We start from the raw sequence: 17372 nt of genomic DNA on the forward strand, positions 1-17372 counted from the left end.
GAAGAGTTTGCAAGAGGAAATGACAGTGAGTGGCACCAGCAGAGGTGGGCCTATCTTTGTGCTAGAAGTACCCTAGGATGGAAGAAAAGATATGTGGAGTTGGTAAGGAGAGACATGCCTGGAAGACAGCATCTCATTTTGTGGCTTGGGATCTTGACCTACAGTTTTAGAAATGAATAAAACTGAGGGTCCTTGGCTGGAAGGGGAAGTGGCAAAGGATAGATTGGGTTGCTCCCCCAAAGTGGCTCATCCTGGGGGAAATATAACCTGTGGAACTGGAGAGAATGATGTTCCCTAGAACAGTCTCCCAAACCTGCCTGATCTTAAGAATCACTTGGGGACCTTGTTTAAAAAAATAAATGAGAAGCGTTGGTAGTTCAGGAGTAGACTTTGTGATTTCAGAAATCCCCCCTGGAAAGGGCTGGCCTGTCTTTAAAAGAAGGCTTCGGGGTGGGAACGGACATAGCACCTGGGACCAGGATAGCATCCTAAGAAGAGGTGAGAACTTCTTGGAGAAGTGAGAGCCACTGGGGTACAGGGAAGCCTTTGGTGAATTTAAGTGACTATATTTGAGAAGTAGGAGCAAGTCTGTGTGGTGGAAAAGGTGGGTTTTGAAAGTTGCAGAGAGCAGTCTGTAGCCAAAATGATGACACAGGTTTGCTTGAACTTTTTGAGATTTCGGGTCCGAGAAAGTTTTGTTTGCACTTAGCTTCCTCATCACTAGGGTGCTTCCGTCGCCCCTAATCTTTACCTTTTTAAATAATAATTTTTTTTTTAATTTTTTTTTTAACGTTTATTTATTTTTGAGACAGAGAGAGACAGAGCATGAATGGGGGAGGGGCAGAGAGAGAGGGAGACACAGAATGGGAAGCAGGCTCCAGGCTCTGAGCCATCAGCCCAGAGCCCGACGCGGGGCTCGAACTCATGGACCGTGAGATCGTGACCTGAGCTGAAGTCGGACGCTTAACTGACTGCGCCACCCAGGCGCCCCTAATCTTTACCTTTTGAGAACCTTGGGTGGTGATGGTGGTGGTGCTGATAGGAGTAAAAATGATAATAACTCTAAAACATGAGGCTCATATTCATCAGAAAGTTGTGGTGGGCTCTGGAACTCTTCCTCTCAGTGTCTGTACCTGCTTCTTATCTCATCGAACCCTTTCATGGTGAAGGACCAGACCATCATCTCCATCACCCCAACCACAAGCCAGAAGATGGTCTTACACTCTCCATTACCAACTCTTCGTCTCGCCCCTGTCCTGTGGGTTCTGCCTCCTTACAAAACCTTCAGTGACTTCTCTCCACCCAGTCACTGTTATTGTCACCTTAACCCAGGTGTCGCTGTCATTGTTTCTTGCCTGGGTCACTGCAAGTGGCCACCCCATCCTGTAGTCCTACAGGACCCCTGAAACCAACAGGATAAAGTCTGAGCTGCTGGACACATAACACAAACTCTTTTATGTTCTGGAAACCTCATTCTCACCCCTGCCTCTCCAGCCTCATTATCTTGTATACCGTCCCATCACTCTGTGCTCAGCCTGTGCTCAGAGGCCCCGCCACAGTAAAATGCTAGAAACTCCCTAACCTAGCTGTGCCCTTCCCCACTCTACTTCCCTGCTGTGATCCAAGGCAAGTGAGGGCACAGATGGTATCTGTCCCAGAAACACAGCATCCTCAGCACCGCACAGGATGCCTGGCCCCTAGCGGCCATCAATAAACTTTGTGGACCGGATGGATGGATGAATGAAAGATGGGTGTTTGCGCCTAGTCTTTTACATGCTATTCCAGGCCTTTCTTGTGTAGTTAGTTCTCTGATTGTCTTTCACATTTCAGCACAGTCCTTACTTGCTAAAGCAGGCCCCTACTGATGCCCGCCTGCCCACCTTTGGGTGAGGAGCTTCTCCTGTGCTCGTCCAGAGCCTCGTTATTCACCCCTGTCATTCAGTACATCCATTGCAGGAGCATGGCGTGAACTTTCCAAGGATGGGGCTGTGTGATGTTTAGTTTCCCTCCCCAGTGACAGGCACACAGTAGGTGCCCAGTGGAAGGAAGAACCAGTTTAATGAACAAGTGAGTGAGCTCTGCTCATCCCTGCTCTTAGTGTCATCACATGGCTAGTTGTTTGATATTGCCAGAAGCTGGCCACATTACGCATGCTCAGGAAGATTCGCAAAGGGCCGGGGGTCACTCCTGAGCCTGATGCTTATCCTGCATCTTGCAGAGAGGAGTTTCGACCTTTGGGGCGTGAACACGTTAAAGGACCTTGAGGCTGGAGGACCTTGACTGGCCACCCCGCCCCTTCCTCCCTGGCCTTATTTGTCCGCAGTGGCTGGCCCGGACCTCTGTGCCCCTCGGAGTCGCATTCCTAGCCGTCCGATACTTTGGGGAGGGTCTGTGTGGGTTCGCCTTCTTCCGAGGACACGAGGCTCAGTGAATGTCAAAGCTCTGCCAGTGTTAAGGTGGCATTATTGTTTCAAGTGGCAGAGGAAAGCGGAGACATGGTAAATAGCAGGGTTGGCCCAAGATGCTACACAGCAGTTACTCTGTCAGGCCCTTCGATTAAACTTTGTAAACGAGTACCATAGTGCAAGACATTTTGAAATTGGGCTCTTTATGAAGACTAATATTGCTGTCATAAGGCAACTTTATGAAAACCCTAGGGGACCTTTAACTGTAGCAGAAGCTTCCTCATTTAAACCATGAAGGTTAAACAATAAAAACTAATTTTCTATTCCCAGCATAGCCAGTGCGCTGCCAGGAAAGCATCACTCTCTTTTAGGAAAACAAGGGCACGCTCTTCGCCAGCCCTTTGGTGGGGAGAGAGCATTATCTGTTTGCAAAGATGTGTCTTTTCCAATCAGCAGATTTCTTTCGGGAGAAACAAGCCCCCGCTGACTGTCCTCGGGTGGGAGGAGGAGACCAGCCCACATCTTGGTAAAGTTCTTCGCTGAGAATTTCCAGAGGTGGTCACGGGGACGGCGGTGGCTGATTTAGTTAGGAGGCAAACAAATGAGGCGGTTAAGAGGTGGGGTGCCGGGGCTGTGGGCTGTGGATAGAATCCGTGTTGAGTAAACTTTGGCCCTGGGTGAATTTTATAAATCAGTAGTTTATATTAAGAAATAAGTAATTTGGGGGATCAAAATGTAGAATTACAAATACATCAGAGACGGCCCTTCCTTTCAGGATTGGTGACCCCAACGCCCCGTGTACCTGCCCCCCTCACCGGTCCTCCTCCCCCGGTCCCCAGTGGGGATGGTCAAGAGCTGCCCTGCCCCCTCCCCTGTGCTCCTCTCCCATTGTCCTGGGACCTGAAGGGTGAGGAGCATGGGCTGTGCCGTACCCTTCATAACGTGTATTGAGGCAACACTCAAGGGATCCTGCTCTTAAAGCTCTTTGCTTTGAGGCTGTCTTTGGACTGTTGTTACCACTGACAGCTCAAAGGAACTAAGGGCCCCCCCCCCCCCCCGGCCCCGCTCCATCCAGGTGCGTATAACGTGTTCCCCCATATCCTGTGGATTAGAAGGTCGGTGTGAGCTTTGGGGGGGGGGGGGAAGCAAGAGGCTGAGACACCCGTACTAATTCTGTCTCTTTAGCTGGTGCACAACAGCTGGGTATTCTTTCTGTACCTTGCAAACCAAGAATACATGGACGATAAAACCCTTACGGATAAAGAGCTATTGATAAGACGGTGAGCCGTGTCTCTCTGGGAGAGCCCTTGGAGACAAGGTCTGTATGGAAGGGAGGGCAGGATGCTCGAGGTGGAGACCGATTGGAAGTAGTTCTGCATGGCTGGCACCGGTGGTGTCCCGAGTGGCCTGAGAGGTGGGGTCTGGGGGCCCCGGGGAGGAGTAGCAAGAGAGCACAGAGCGGTCAACAGGACATCGTACGGGACCTTGTAAGCCCAGGTGAGGCCTGTGGGCTTGCCCCCGACGTCCGTGCGCAGCACCCGGGGGGGATGTTCAGAGAGGGAACATACTCCTCCGTGTGCTTTAGGATTGCTCCAGCAGCAGAGATCAGTTGGAGGAAAGCAAGAGCCTGGCAGAGAGGTAGGAGGCTGTTCTCGTAATCCTGATGAGAAAGGAGGAAAGCTTGAAGGAAGGCAGTTGTACTTGGTGGCACCAAGGGGATGGATCTCTGAGCGCTTCACGAGGCGAGGCGGAAGCCTGCAGGACTTCTCTGCAGGAACAGGAAACCTATTCATTTTCAGAAACAACCCATGTGTGGTATTCATGTGCTAACTCGGCTGATGAATACACCATTCTTGTAACTTGGTTGGAGAAGAATTACATGAAGGGTATCATTAAGATGTTAAAATGAACGCATTACATATGTTAACAAGTGTATGAACCCTGTATTATATCTGGCAAACGGGGTGTTAAATCCTTGTTCAACCAGCCAGATGTCCCTGCAGCTGCTGCTGGTACTGCAGAGGGAGGCAGCCACCTGAGACCCCAGCTACGAGCTGGTGCCAGTGGTTTCCGAGGCATCTGGCCGTACAAATTGCTTCTTCTGTGCTCTGACTGACAGGCACCACGCGGATCACACAATTCACAGCACAATGCACAGGTGGGATTTTTCAGTCCGAGAAGCCCAGCCTCCAGCAACTTGACCTTTTCTGGGAATCTTTAAAGCTAGGAATGTCCTCCGGTGGGAGCTGAAATCTACTTGTATCATTTTGTAAGATAATAAAACACTGCAATCAAGCAAATAAGACCAACTTGATAACATTCACTGTCGGATTGGAATGTTCTCAAAGTCTTGTTTGGGGCAGTCGTCCAACTGAGTTTTCAAAGGCGGGCTGAACATTTGCTGTAAATGTTTAAATTACCTGGAGCAAAATCCCCCTAACTACCCAAAGGAGTTGAAAATACTCATAGGTATTTGTATTTATTCTTATGGAGTGTAATCTCTCCTAAGTGGCTTTGATTGTCAAGATTGAGCCAGTTCTGGGATGTCTCCCACCTCCCCAGGTTTGGTGAAAGACCCTAAAATATGTTAGAAGATGTCTGAAAGAGCCTGTTGCATCAGATTGAAGACACGGTCTGTACTCTTCAAATTTACCCTGCCACACTCTGGGTTGGGTGCTTCTTGGCTCTTGAGCTCGGGAGAAGCTGAAAAGAAGCAATCCTAGAGACCACAGTTACACAATCACATCGATCCTTTGTGCGCTTTCTTTCCTGGAGGAGAAATTGTGAAATCACAACATTTCTCTATGAGCGAAATAAAAGTCGAAATTAAAAAAAATTTTTTTTTTTTTGTATCGGTTGTTTTCCTGTCTGTTCAGACGTACTCCGACAGCAAAGATGAAACTGAGTTTTGCAGTCTAAATAGGAAAATACCACAATGAGAAGATTAAAACATGTTGTGAAATCTCCTCATCTCTATTGTTTTTAGACTTTGGAGCGGGGGCGACAGCAATTTCAAATCTGCAGAGCCTGGCTGCGGCATCCCAGGCTTGTCAATGCGGGACGGCGTCCGCTAGGTGGCAGTATGTCAGAGGCTTTCTTTCGTCCCTGACTTGGCTGCAATTTCTTTGGCTGCCTACCAGCAGTTCTGCTTTCCTTCTTGTCCTGTTTTGAAGGGTTAAATGAAGCTATCATAATTTAGGTCCAAATTACGCTTATCTAAAAATGCATAATTTTGCTGAAAAGCCTACTTGTTACAGCGTGACCTTAAAATAAATGCATTCATTCGTGTGAGTTTTCTTGGTAGCTTATAGGTAATGATCCTAGTTGTCATGGATGGTTGATAGAAACCACGGGGCCATTCTTTCCGTCCCTGGCACGTAATAGATGCTAAACACGCTGTCTTCTGAGAAGGCAGATCGCTGGTCTTCCTGGGGGAGCAGACGGTGGCTTCTCTCTTGTAGCTCTTAGCAAAGACCTGAGACCTTAGGAGGACCCTCTGCCTGACTTCCTCACCTTGGAAACTTCCTGCTTCCTGCTGGGAGGTACCTCAACTACCTGTACTTCTTTATGATCCACTATGCACTGGATGTTTATCCAGAGAGTGCGTTTTGTTTTGTTTTGTTTTTAACTTACAACTGGCTTTAAAGTAGGATAAATCACACACAACATTCTAAAAAAGATCTCTTTCATCTGAATAATTTGTTCAGAGGAAAGGAGATGGGATATCCTTTGTACTGTTTTCCCCGGATTAAATGATCAGAACTTTTTGAATTCAAAGAAACCAGAAGTGATGTCTGAGTGATAAGGTTTGGGAATAAAGAACTGCATGTTTTAACTCTAATTAGTGCGACAGCAGTAGAGGACTAAAGTGGGTGAAAATAAATGTAAATGCACTGCTTAGACAACAAATGGAATTGTCAGTTGGGCTGGAGTACCAGTGCTCCTTTAGAAGGTTTCCTGTAATCTTAAAAATTAAAAATATTAGGGGGCATTCAAGAAAGGTCCGTGGTCGGTATATACATAGCAAAATATCTGATCCTTGAGAAAACTGACGAAGCCGAGTGGCTCCTGCTGTGTGGAGTGGGCTTGACAGTGTTCCATCCGGAGACACGGTGCCCCTCATGCCCAAGGTCTGCAGGCTGTAGTTTGGGCGGTTGACCAGCCAAGCCCTGAACATGGCTCAGCCCGGTCTGAGACAGTGATTTTCTGAAGACCCTGGGAATTCCAAGACCATATTTCCTGATGTCAAGACTCCTTTTTTGGGACGCCTGTGTGGCTCAGTCAGTTATAAGCCTCTGACTCTTGATTTCAGCTCAGGTCATGATCTGGTTCGTGAGTTCGAACCCCATGTCAGGCTCAGCACTGTGTGGGATTCTCTCTCTCCATCTCTCTTTCTCTCTCTCTCTCTCTCTCTCTCTCTCAACAATAAATAAATAAAAACTTAAAAACAAAGGCAGCTTTCTGTCAGGTTTTCCAGGTTGCTGTCAGGTACTAGGCACCAGATCCCGGGGAAGGGAAACCTCCTTTTAGAATTTCTACTTCAGGGAGGAAAACACCCTCTAAGGATTTCTTGACAGGTGTAGTCAGTCCCTCTACACACTTAGGTTCTCCAGTTGGGACTTCATAAATTAGACTGATGAAAGAAAGATTAATAAGAGAAGAGCGTACACATTTATTGAACATAGACTTCGTAAAGAAATGAAGACCTGAAGAAATGGTTAACCTGATTTTTTAAAATTTTTTTAATGTATATTTATTTTTGAGAGAGAGACAGAGAGAGAGAGACAGAGCATGAGCGGGGGAGGGGCAGAGAGAGAGGGAGACACAGAATCAGAAGCACGCTCCAGGTTCTGAGCTGTCAGCATAGAGCCTGACACGGGGCTCGAACTCATGACCTGAGTCAAGATCATGACCTGAGCCGAAGTCGGATGCTCAACCGACTGAGCTACCCAGGCGCCCCTAACCTGATTGGTTTTTATACCAGGTTTGGTGAAGTGGGAAAATGTGATAGGGCAAAGGGTCTGAGCTAAGTAAACTGAGGAGGCCCATTCCCTCAGATTCTTCTTGGCATCCTTACATCTTGAAGATAAGGATGCTCCTTTCTGCCAGTTATGAGGACAGCACTCTCTCATGACAGTCTTATGACCTGCTTCAGAGAAGAAGGACAAGGTCAGGGAGTCCTTACTGCACCTGCCATTTCTCAAATTCCTTCAGCTAAAAATATTCAATATGCCAAGACATTATATTTTGGGGTAGCAGGTTTTGAACCTCATCACGAGCCCATGAAACTTTTCTGCCAGCTTTCAGGTGTGTATTTGAGGACTCCATCTTGTAAAGGGAGGTGGGCATAGAGCTCTAAAAGAGAAGTCAGAAGGCAGAGGTTCTAGTCCCAGCCTTAATTAGGGCAGTCCTTATTCTCTTTCAGCCATTTCCCAGTCTGAAAAATCAGGTTAGTGATAATTACCCAGCCTCTGATTCTAATAAGAATCAAATACGACAATACAAGGGAAACTACTTTGTTGGCTACAAATGTAAGGGGTAATTTAATTTTCAGTATGAATATGCAGAATGTATGTAAGTTGTGAGAATATAATTAATCTGTGACCAGAGAAGATGTCACCAAACAACCATTCACGGGAGCACTTAATTAGTAATAATGTTTGTCAGTACCTGCCCTATGTTAGAATCACCTGGAGGGGCCCCTGGGTGGCTCAGTTGGTTTAGTGTTGGACTTCAGCTCAGGTCATGATCTTGCAGTTGGTGAGTTCGAGCCCCCGTTAGCTCAGAGCCTGCTTTGGATCTTCTGCCCCCCTCTGTTTGCCCCTCCCCTGCTTGCACTCGCTCAAAAATAAATAAACATGAAAAAAATCACTTAGATTCTTTTTAAAAATACCAAGTCAGTATCAGACTAGTTACGTTAGACTGGCTGGAGTTGGGGCCTGGGTACCCTAAAGGAGTAGTCTGAGAAGAATGTTCTTCATGGTTGACATCCATGCACATAAATAACACTCATGTTAGAGTCCAAAAAATTGGGAGTGAGGTAAGGATACATAAATATATATATATATATATGTATATATATATATATATATACATATATATATATATATAAAATACACATGAATATATATATAAAGCTATAAAGATATATGCTTGTATAAAGATATACTGTGTGTACAAATGTATAAGCTTTAGCTTTTACACACATCATGTACTCCCTTTTCACATGGAAACTTCCCTTGTAGGGTTTCTGAGAGGAACTGCAAGTCTTGAATACCTAAAAACAAATATAACATGAAAGCAGCATTGCCTAATGGGTCTCTAGCTAGAGTTTTAATTCATCCTGGGTCATGACACATTAGGGTTTGTTTTTTTTTTTAATTTTTTGTTTTGGCTTTTTTGGTATTTGGCTTTTTTTTTTTTTTTTTAGCAGTCATTGAAAGTGCTTCTGACTGGTGCTGGTTATTGAATTTTCTTGTAATGAAAAGTTTCTGTCACGGTTCTGACCTAGAAGTCACTGATTGAATGGGCAGGAGTTTTTTCCCAGGTGGGAGAGAACAACCTTTCCCTGCCCATTTCATCACTGGCTTTAGTCTGCTGCTTCTTTGCCTGGTTCTGAAGCTTCAAACGTATTTCAGATTTGCCCATCTCTGAAATCTTTTGGGATGTCAGAGGGAATGTTGTTCTCAAATTGAGGCCTTAGGCCTGGAGCACCAGTGCACCTGTTAGAAATGCAAATTCTCAGGCCCCACCCAAGACCTTACTGGGTCAGACACTGGGTCTCCCTCTGGGAGACTGTGATGCACGCTCAAGCCCAAGAACTACTGAGCTGGCATATAGGTTCTCTCCATGCTTTTCTCCATAAGATGTGTGTTTTTCTCCATAGAAAAGCACGAACCAGACATTTGTGGACACACTTAATTTTGCTTCCTTTCTCCCTCCTCCCTCTCCCCTCTGAGGATGAGGCAGGTCAGGGCTAGAGGGAAAATGAAGGTAGCTTTAAATTTCTGTTACTCTGTCATCAAGGTTCCTATTCCAATCTTTTAAGAGATAGTAATCAGGTAAAGACACATTGCATATACATATGTATAAAGATATTCACAATCTATAAAGACATATTATACTATAAATGTATAAATATATGGGATGAGCACTGGGTGTGGTATGGAAACCAATTTGACAATAAATGTAATATTTAAGAATAAAATAAAATATAAAAAATATATATATACAATGTACAAGTATATATATCTCCATTACAAATGTATGAATATGTAAAATGTATAAAGATACATTGTGTATGTATATGTATATATATATATATGCATAAAAATATACACAATGTATAAAGGTACATTTTGTATATATAAATCTCTGTTGTAAATACAGGGGAGACTAAATACAGGAAATTCCAGAAATCAGAGTACCATTGGGAATCAAAAGGTCACAAGAAGAGACTTGGGTGATTGGAGGTCAGCAGGGGAGAAAAATAAATCTTGGATGGAGTGGGAAGAAGAAGGTCTGGTAAGGGCCATTTCACAGCTCAAAAGGGGCTGCCACAATTTGCTTAGTACTTCCTGCAAACCATGCTCCCAGAGCTTTGTAGTGCATGTTCTGGGTCAAGGCAAGGGGAGAATGTAGCCCTGGATGAGCAACCATGGTTCCTTGTAAAAGTCAGACTGACTTCTTTAGGTAACAGAAAACAGTTGTGCTATTTTCTCCAAGGGTCTTTAAAAGTATAGATTCTTATCTCTCTTGGGAGTCCTGAAGGCAGAGAGACAATTCAGTGTTATCTTATCTCTAGAACCCTTCCAGCTGTTAACAGTTGAAGTTACGTTTGCCTCCGTCTGTCTATCTATCTATCATCTATCTATCTAGCACCTATCTCAAAGCCCTTCTCTCCAGACACTCAAAGAACTTAAGCTATATGGCTAATGTTTTAAACATCATGGGATGGGGCAGGGGGCTGAGGAGAAGGTTACCATGGATGGTCATCCCAGTAACAGAGGAATTAGGCATCTCTCCAGAGTGTTTCTAGTATCTAGGTATTTGAATTACCAGAGACACTCTGCTAAGTGCCTACATGCATTATGTCATTTAATCTTAACACCCACCTTATGATAGAGGAGGTGCTATGAATGTCCTTAGTATAAGTAGGTGGCTGATAAGGGATTTGAAGTTAAACCTGATTTTTTACCTACTCCACCTTACTATTTAACAGTAGCTGAGGTCTTGATTCAGGTGGGCGTGTAGTTGGATGCTTCATTCTCAGGGCTCAAATTGAGTTACGCCATTACCTACACTCGTTACATACTTGTGCTCTTTCTTTTTCTGGTTTGTTTCTGAACCTCTTTGTGGCAGTATTGAAACTTAACTATTGATCCTCCAAAAGCTCTTAGACTTCCATATAGTACTTTAAATACACTGTGATATTTTTAAATAAAAAATTAATCATTGGGAGCTGGGCATTATTCTCTTTGCTGTGGGCCAAGCTTCAGTGTCATAACAGGAATTCACTAATGAAATAGATATAAAAAGAGCCTCCCTAAAGATTTAAGAGGGTTATATATTCTGTGGTAATTGTTTTTTTCCTGGGTGACTTCATCTTCATTTGTGTACCTGCTACAAATTCTTAATTATGTTTAATTATTCCAGGTTTTATAATTTACATTGTCTTTTATTTCCTCTTATCGTCCAAAGTATTTTATTAGATGGCATGTGTGTGGTCTATTTTTTAAGCATATAGACATAATTCTTAGGGATGAAATTCTCTTGATAGCTACCTAGAACACCAAAGAATTTCACTGCCTATATATGTCTGGCATAGTTTGAAGGAAAGAAAATTAATTTATTGTATTTCCAACAGTCCTAAATTCTTACTGATTGATTGAAAGAGTGAATATACAAGTAAGATTTTTTTTTTCTTTTTATTTCAGGAATTACAACATCTAGTTAGATCACAACACATCAGAGCAGAGAAAGGTAAGCACGGATCTGCATGAATATTTGAAATCATATAGGGCCAGAACTCTTTGGGCTAACGTGGTTTCTCTCATCTCCAGCTATGATGGAAGGTTCATGGCTAGAACTGGCCAGGAGGGGCAAGCCTGATACCCAGCCTTTTGCTCATCTCACTATTAATGCCACTGACATCCCATCAGGTAAGTTCCATTAGCATCCAGCCTGAAAAAGATTTCAAAAGTCCTTTATCAGCCCATTTGAATACTCAAAAGTATTATTGTCCTGTTACTAAAATTTTGAGAGCCCTTAACTTCTAGATCAGAAGAAAGATCATTTGGCGTTCAGTTGATAATCTCTATTGTGGAAATAGTTATTCTCAACTCTGCCAGAATGGATGTCCTCGCTTCAATTTCAGATCATCAGAATGGGTGCTTATTTTTAATGACTGCCAGTTGAGGTTGCACAACTGGGAAGGACAGTCTCTTGTTACGTTCATCTATATTTCCCCAAACCAAAGTTGATACATCCCCATTGCCAACCCATGAAGTTCATGGATGTATCTCTTGCAGAGTTCCAAGTAGGGGCTTGACAGAGTAATATTTAAGAGGCAGTAGCCCTCTAGAAAAGGAAACATATTCCTCCTTCTCCAAGGGCTTATCGCTTTCTCTGGGCAAGAATTTAGCTCAATGCGCTGGAAAGCTGATTATCTTTTAGAAATGAAGAAACTCAGAGCTCTGTGCCTCTATCTACTTTAATGCCCCTGCTGTTCCATCATGTTCCACTGGCCACTCTACTTGGGATAGATGAACATCAAAAAGGTTACAAAGAAGATTATGATAGGGCGTCAAGTTGACATTACCATCATCATCATCATGACCTTTGTTCAATGTACCCTATGTACCAGGCATCTCACTGAATTCATTATCTCCAATCCTTGCTACAAGCACGCAAGGTGAGTGATTGTCATTCATTTCGCAGACAAGGAAACTGAGGTCCGTGTGGTACATCTGCCCAGGTCACGGTGGTGACAAGGCTGGAAGTTGAACTCCACTCTAGTTCGTTCCCAAGTCCACGGTTTTTACACTACAGTCTATCATATTAGGACCCTGTGGCCAGTGGGCTTTGTCAGAGAGAAGTAAATTCAGAGCTCTTATGTTCTTATTTTCCTGTAAGAAACAGATGAATGTAGTTTTAATAGCAGGGGCTCTGAAGTCTGACAGCCGGGGTGTGAGGCCCACTGTACCTCATTGGCTGTATGACCTCATGCAAATTATTGGAATAATTTGTGTATCAGCTTCTTCAGGGGATGGTGATCACATCCACCTCGTGGGGTGGCTGTGGAGACTGAATGAGGCAATGTCGGAGCATGCTCTTACAGAAGCTGGCATACAGTAAGCACTCCATGAAAGCAAGTTGTTATTATTATTTGAGTTTTATTAAATAATTATCCATATTCCACTTTGTTCTAAAAATCATTTAAGGCTCGTCTTTCTTGGAGTTAAAAAAAATATCCAAGTTTTGGTAATGATTTTGCAGCCACTATCATAGCATGGGCCGCAGAGAGATGTTTCCCGACTGTAGACATAGAAGCTGAGAAGCCAACTCTCTGGTTTGTAGCACATTTTCCTAAACTATCCGTCCTGTCCCAGGTACCTGCTTCATAAACAAATGTTCTCTCTGTGCATGTGTGCGTGCCTCACACTGACGCTACACGAATTTTCTGAGTGAAAACTATTTTGCATATTAGCAAATGCAATCAAATTAATACTGACGTCTCAGCTGTGTGTGCTATGAATGTACTCTGCATTTATCTTTCCGGTTCATTTTAAACGGCATATGATAAATATTGCATTGCTCTGTGTGCCAAAGTCTGTTTGGCAACAGCAAGCGTGTTTTCGTTCTCTTCAGGCACCTAGCATCAAATCATTGCCAAAAAACAAGGCAAAACTCCTAGTTATTTTCCGACGGTTATTGAGTTTGTGACTGAGTGAAATGCAGTAGTGTATGCTTCTGTTTAAGAACACAGCATTTGCTCCTCTGGCTGAGCCAACAGCTCCTTGAGTCCATTTATCTCCTGGTTTGGGCCAGTACTGGTCTTCAGAGAAAGGGGGCTTTAACTTGGCATGCTCATTTTTGGCCTCTGTTTTCTGTTTATTTAAACATAAGAAAAAACCCAGAATCTGCCTTATATTGATTGCTAGCTTATGGGTTTTTTCAAAGCTGCTTGAATAAAATGCACTGGGAAGTATTTTGGGAGGCCAGACGACATGGCTTTCTTAAGGGGGCTGCTCAGGCTAAATATTTGGAGAAGCCTCTTGTCCCGCACGTACTGGCACTGACCACGGGGGATGAGGGGCTGGGGTGAAAGGTCGTCAGCATGCCTCATCAGTCATGGAAACCCAGGCTTGTCATGCGAGGTCCCTCAACCTGATCACAGGATATTTTTCTCTTCCTGTCTCCTGCCCTTCTCTGTTCTTGAGTCCTCCTTCGCATTCATGCTGACGGCTTTCCTCCCTTTCTTCTCTGCATGCTGTGTGCATTCCATTCTTTGCACCAACAGTTTTCCTTGCTGACAGCAGTCTCCTTTTCTCAGCCCATCCACATCTGATTGGATTCTCCCTGTCCCCTGGTTCCTTCGTCCCCTCAGTGGGCCGAGTGCTTCTGATCACTGTTAATTTCTGCAGCTTTCACTTGGCAGTTAGATGCTTTAACTGAACTTCAACCAAGTGCCACGCGATATGCATCAATGAAACTACTCTATTTTCTATTTTATTTTACTTGCTTGTTTCTCATTTTCTCCACTAGTAGTGCTAAATGCCTTGAGGTCATAGTGCTTGATAAAGTTCTTTATTATGGGCAGAGTGAATCTCCATAGAAGACCCCACACAGATATTTATTGAATGACTCATCAACTAATGGATTGGTGAATGGATGAGGGGATGAATAAAAAGAGAGGTGGTTAGTAGGGAATATGGACATTCCTTCCAATGGACTGGCTAACAGGGGGAGTGATATGTGGTCAAGGCTCCTGTCTTTTCTCCTCTCTCTGTTTCATATTCCTTTCTTGTCTTTCCAGGCTATATGTCTGAGCCCTTGGTCTAATACTAGCTAATTCTCCCACTGAGAGAGTAGACTTAGCCTTTCTGCTTCTCTCTGTTAAGAGTCATCATAGGAGATAAACTATTAGACAAGTCATTAATTGAGAAAAAGACTGAACACAGAGTAGAGTAAGAAGAGGGAAACATGGGATAATTTCAGATGGGAAACTTCTTGAATTTTGTTTACTTTGTCGATGGTTTAGGTGGCTGTTTACCAGCCTGGAGGAATTATTTTACTACTGTTTGTGAGTCTTACAGTCTTGTCTTGATTCACTGGGGACCATGGGATGATACTGACATTTGAAATGATAGTTACATTTGGGGTGATATTTACACTCTGGATGCTATAATCTGATATGACCTGAGGCGGGACCTCCAATGAAAAAGAAAAAAGTGCTACCGTGGGTCCTAGAGGCCACAGTGCCTCTAATGGCTTCTCAGGCTCACTCTAGCACCCTCCTGTGGATAAGGTATGGAGTTCAGGAAATATACTATTCTTGGACAGGGATTGGAACCATTGGAATCAAGCAGAGTCTGGCAATTCTCTTCCTATACTTGTCTCTTGCTTTTCTGTATCAACTGCCTTTGGCTTATTCTCTGTCTTCAACCTTAAATGATCTTTCTGATTCTGTTGGCTGACTCGTGTACCTATTTTAAGTTCTCAGACTCAGTTGCAATTCAGAAGTCATTCTTGATTCTTCTGGGAGGAACCAAACTCTCTTTCTTTTGAATTCCCATGGCAATTATCTGCACCTTGGCTCTCAGGGCATATGCCTTGCTTCTTATCTGAATACACCACACCTATCGGTCATGTCCTGTAGTCCCCTTCCGGGAAGGAAAACTGGGTTTTTGTCTTTGTACTCTCTCAGGTGTCTAGCAGAGAGCGCTAAGCACATCTTAATGTTTCTCTGCCCTTTTAGAAAATAAATTCTGAGGAGGTATTCTCCGATTGGAACCATGACTATTATGCTGTTTTTCTCCAACCTCATAGAATCGTGAGGATGTCCTTCTCCTCAGAGGGACAGATTTTAAATCGTGTGCCTTTCCTCCCCTCAGGTTCCCACAAAGTGAGCCTGTCCTCCTGGTACCATGACCGAGGTTGGGCCAAGATCTCCAACATGACTTTCAGCAATGGAAAACTAATAGTTAACCAAGATGGCTTTTATTTCCTGTATGCCAACATTTGCTTTCGACATCATGAAACTTCAGGAGACCTCGCCACAGAGTATCTTCAGCTGATGGTGTATGTCACTAAAACCAGCATCAAAATCCCGAGCTCTCATACCCTGATGAAAGGAGGTAGCACCAAATACTGGTCAGGGAATTCTGAATTCCATTTTTATTCCATAAATGTTGGAGGATTTTTTAAGCTACGGTCTGGTGAGGAAATAAGCATCGAGGTATCCAACCCTTCACTACTGGATCCAGATCAAGATGCAACATACTTTGGGGCTTTTAAAGTTCTAGATATAGATTGAGCCCCATTTTTTGGAGGGTTATTATGTATTTCCTAGGAGGTACGGAAAATTTTTTTTAAACAAGCCAAGAAGGATGTATATAGATGTGAGACTACTAAGGGGTATGACCCATAATGGTACAAGAAGACTCTTTCCATGCTTTTGACTATAGAGAGCACATGTATTTACAGCCAATGGGAGATGTTGGCTTAGATTGTTACAGTCCGAGGGCTTTCTGACATAAAGGTTTTTAAATTTTGTAACGAATTCCTAGAATTAGGCCATAGGAGCAATTATGGTTGCCTTCATGCGGACTACGGGAGGGGTTAATTCTCTGCATCTGGCCTGTGGTTATGCGCCACGGTGCCACTCAAGTGGAGAGGGTGTCCTCTCATTGCAAATGGATGATCACCAGAAGGGTTAAGTTCTTTTGAATTGTTACATCATGCTGGAACCTGCAGATAAATACTTTTTCTAATGAGGAGAGAAAATATATGTATTTTTATATGATATCTAAAGTTATATTTCAGATGTAATGTTTTCTGTGCAAAGTATTGTAAATTATATTTGTGCCATAGTATTTGATTCAAAATATTTAAAAAATGTCTTGCTGTTGACATATTTAATGTTTTAAATGTACAGACATATTTAACTGGTGCACTTTGTAAATCCCCTGGGGAAAACTTGCAGCTAAGGGGGAAAAATGTGGTTTTTTTTGCTACTACCAACTGTATCATATTTCTTTATTCTTTTTAACTTAGTAGATTTTTCAGGCTTGTCAAGTCTGTGCAAAAAAATTAAAATGGATACCTTGAATAATAAGCAGGATGTTGGCCACCAGGTGCCTTTCAAATTTAGAAGCTAATTGACTTTAGAAAGCTGACATTGCCAAAAAGTATACATAATGGGCTACTGGAATCTGTCAGGAGTATTTATATAATTATTGAACAGGTGTTTTTTCTACAAGTGCTGCAAATTGTAAATTTTGTGGGGTTTTTTTAATGGAAAAGTTATCAGTGGCTTATCAGCAAAAAATCCCTTTTTAATATAGGAGATGATATTTTATATTGTACAGTAAAAACATTGCCTTTGAATGTTCATTTTTTTGGTACAAAAATAAATTTATAAGAGGACCTGCCTTGTGATACTGTGCCTCTCTTTTCCGTCTGTCTTGCTCTGTGATTCCATTCTCTCCAATATGGTATTGTGGCTTCCATCTTTCCAAAGGTTACCAGGAGAAATGCAGATTTAATTAAAAATTAAGAATGGACTTAATTGAATTAGTGAACCTCAGAATTTGAAAAATAATTTATAAGGGATTTGTATGCAAGAACGTAGCCAGATCAAAAATAGAGGCTTCATCGCTCAAAAAAGAACAGTTTGTGTCATGCTATGTCATGAGAAGAAAATGATATTGTGCACAAGTTCCTAATGCCCTGCAGGACAACCAT

The 17372-nt window shown here is 43.1% G+C and overlaps 1 protein-coding gene across 1 annotated transcript in view; it reads left to right on the forward strand.

Annotated features, from left to right (window-relative positions):
• TNFSF11 (TNF superfamily member 11) overlaps nt 1-17054 on the forward strand; it is a 32564-nt gene extending 15510 nt beyond the window's left edge. Inside the window, exons 3-5 of the mRNA XM_019447451.2 lie at nt 11342-11387; nt 11468-11566; nt 15521-17054. Coding sequence (XP_019302996.2) covers nt 11342-11387; nt 11468-11566; nt 15521-15942 — 567 coding nt within the window. The 3' untranslated portion in view covers nt 15943-17054. The remainder of the gene's footprint in view (nt 1-11341; nt 11388-11467; nt 11567-15520) is intronic.
• Nucleotides 17055-17372: the final 318 nt, after the last annotated feature.

The sequence above is a fragment of the Panthera pardus genome, unplaced genomic scaffold (assembly GCF_024362965.1).
Source record: "Panthera pardus isolate Hobbes unplaced genomic scaffold, ASM2436296v1 HiC_scaffold_1, whole genome shotgun sequence".
Classification (NCBI taxonomy): Eukaryota; Metazoa; Chordata; class Mammalia; order Carnivora; family Felidae; genus Panthera; species Panthera pardus.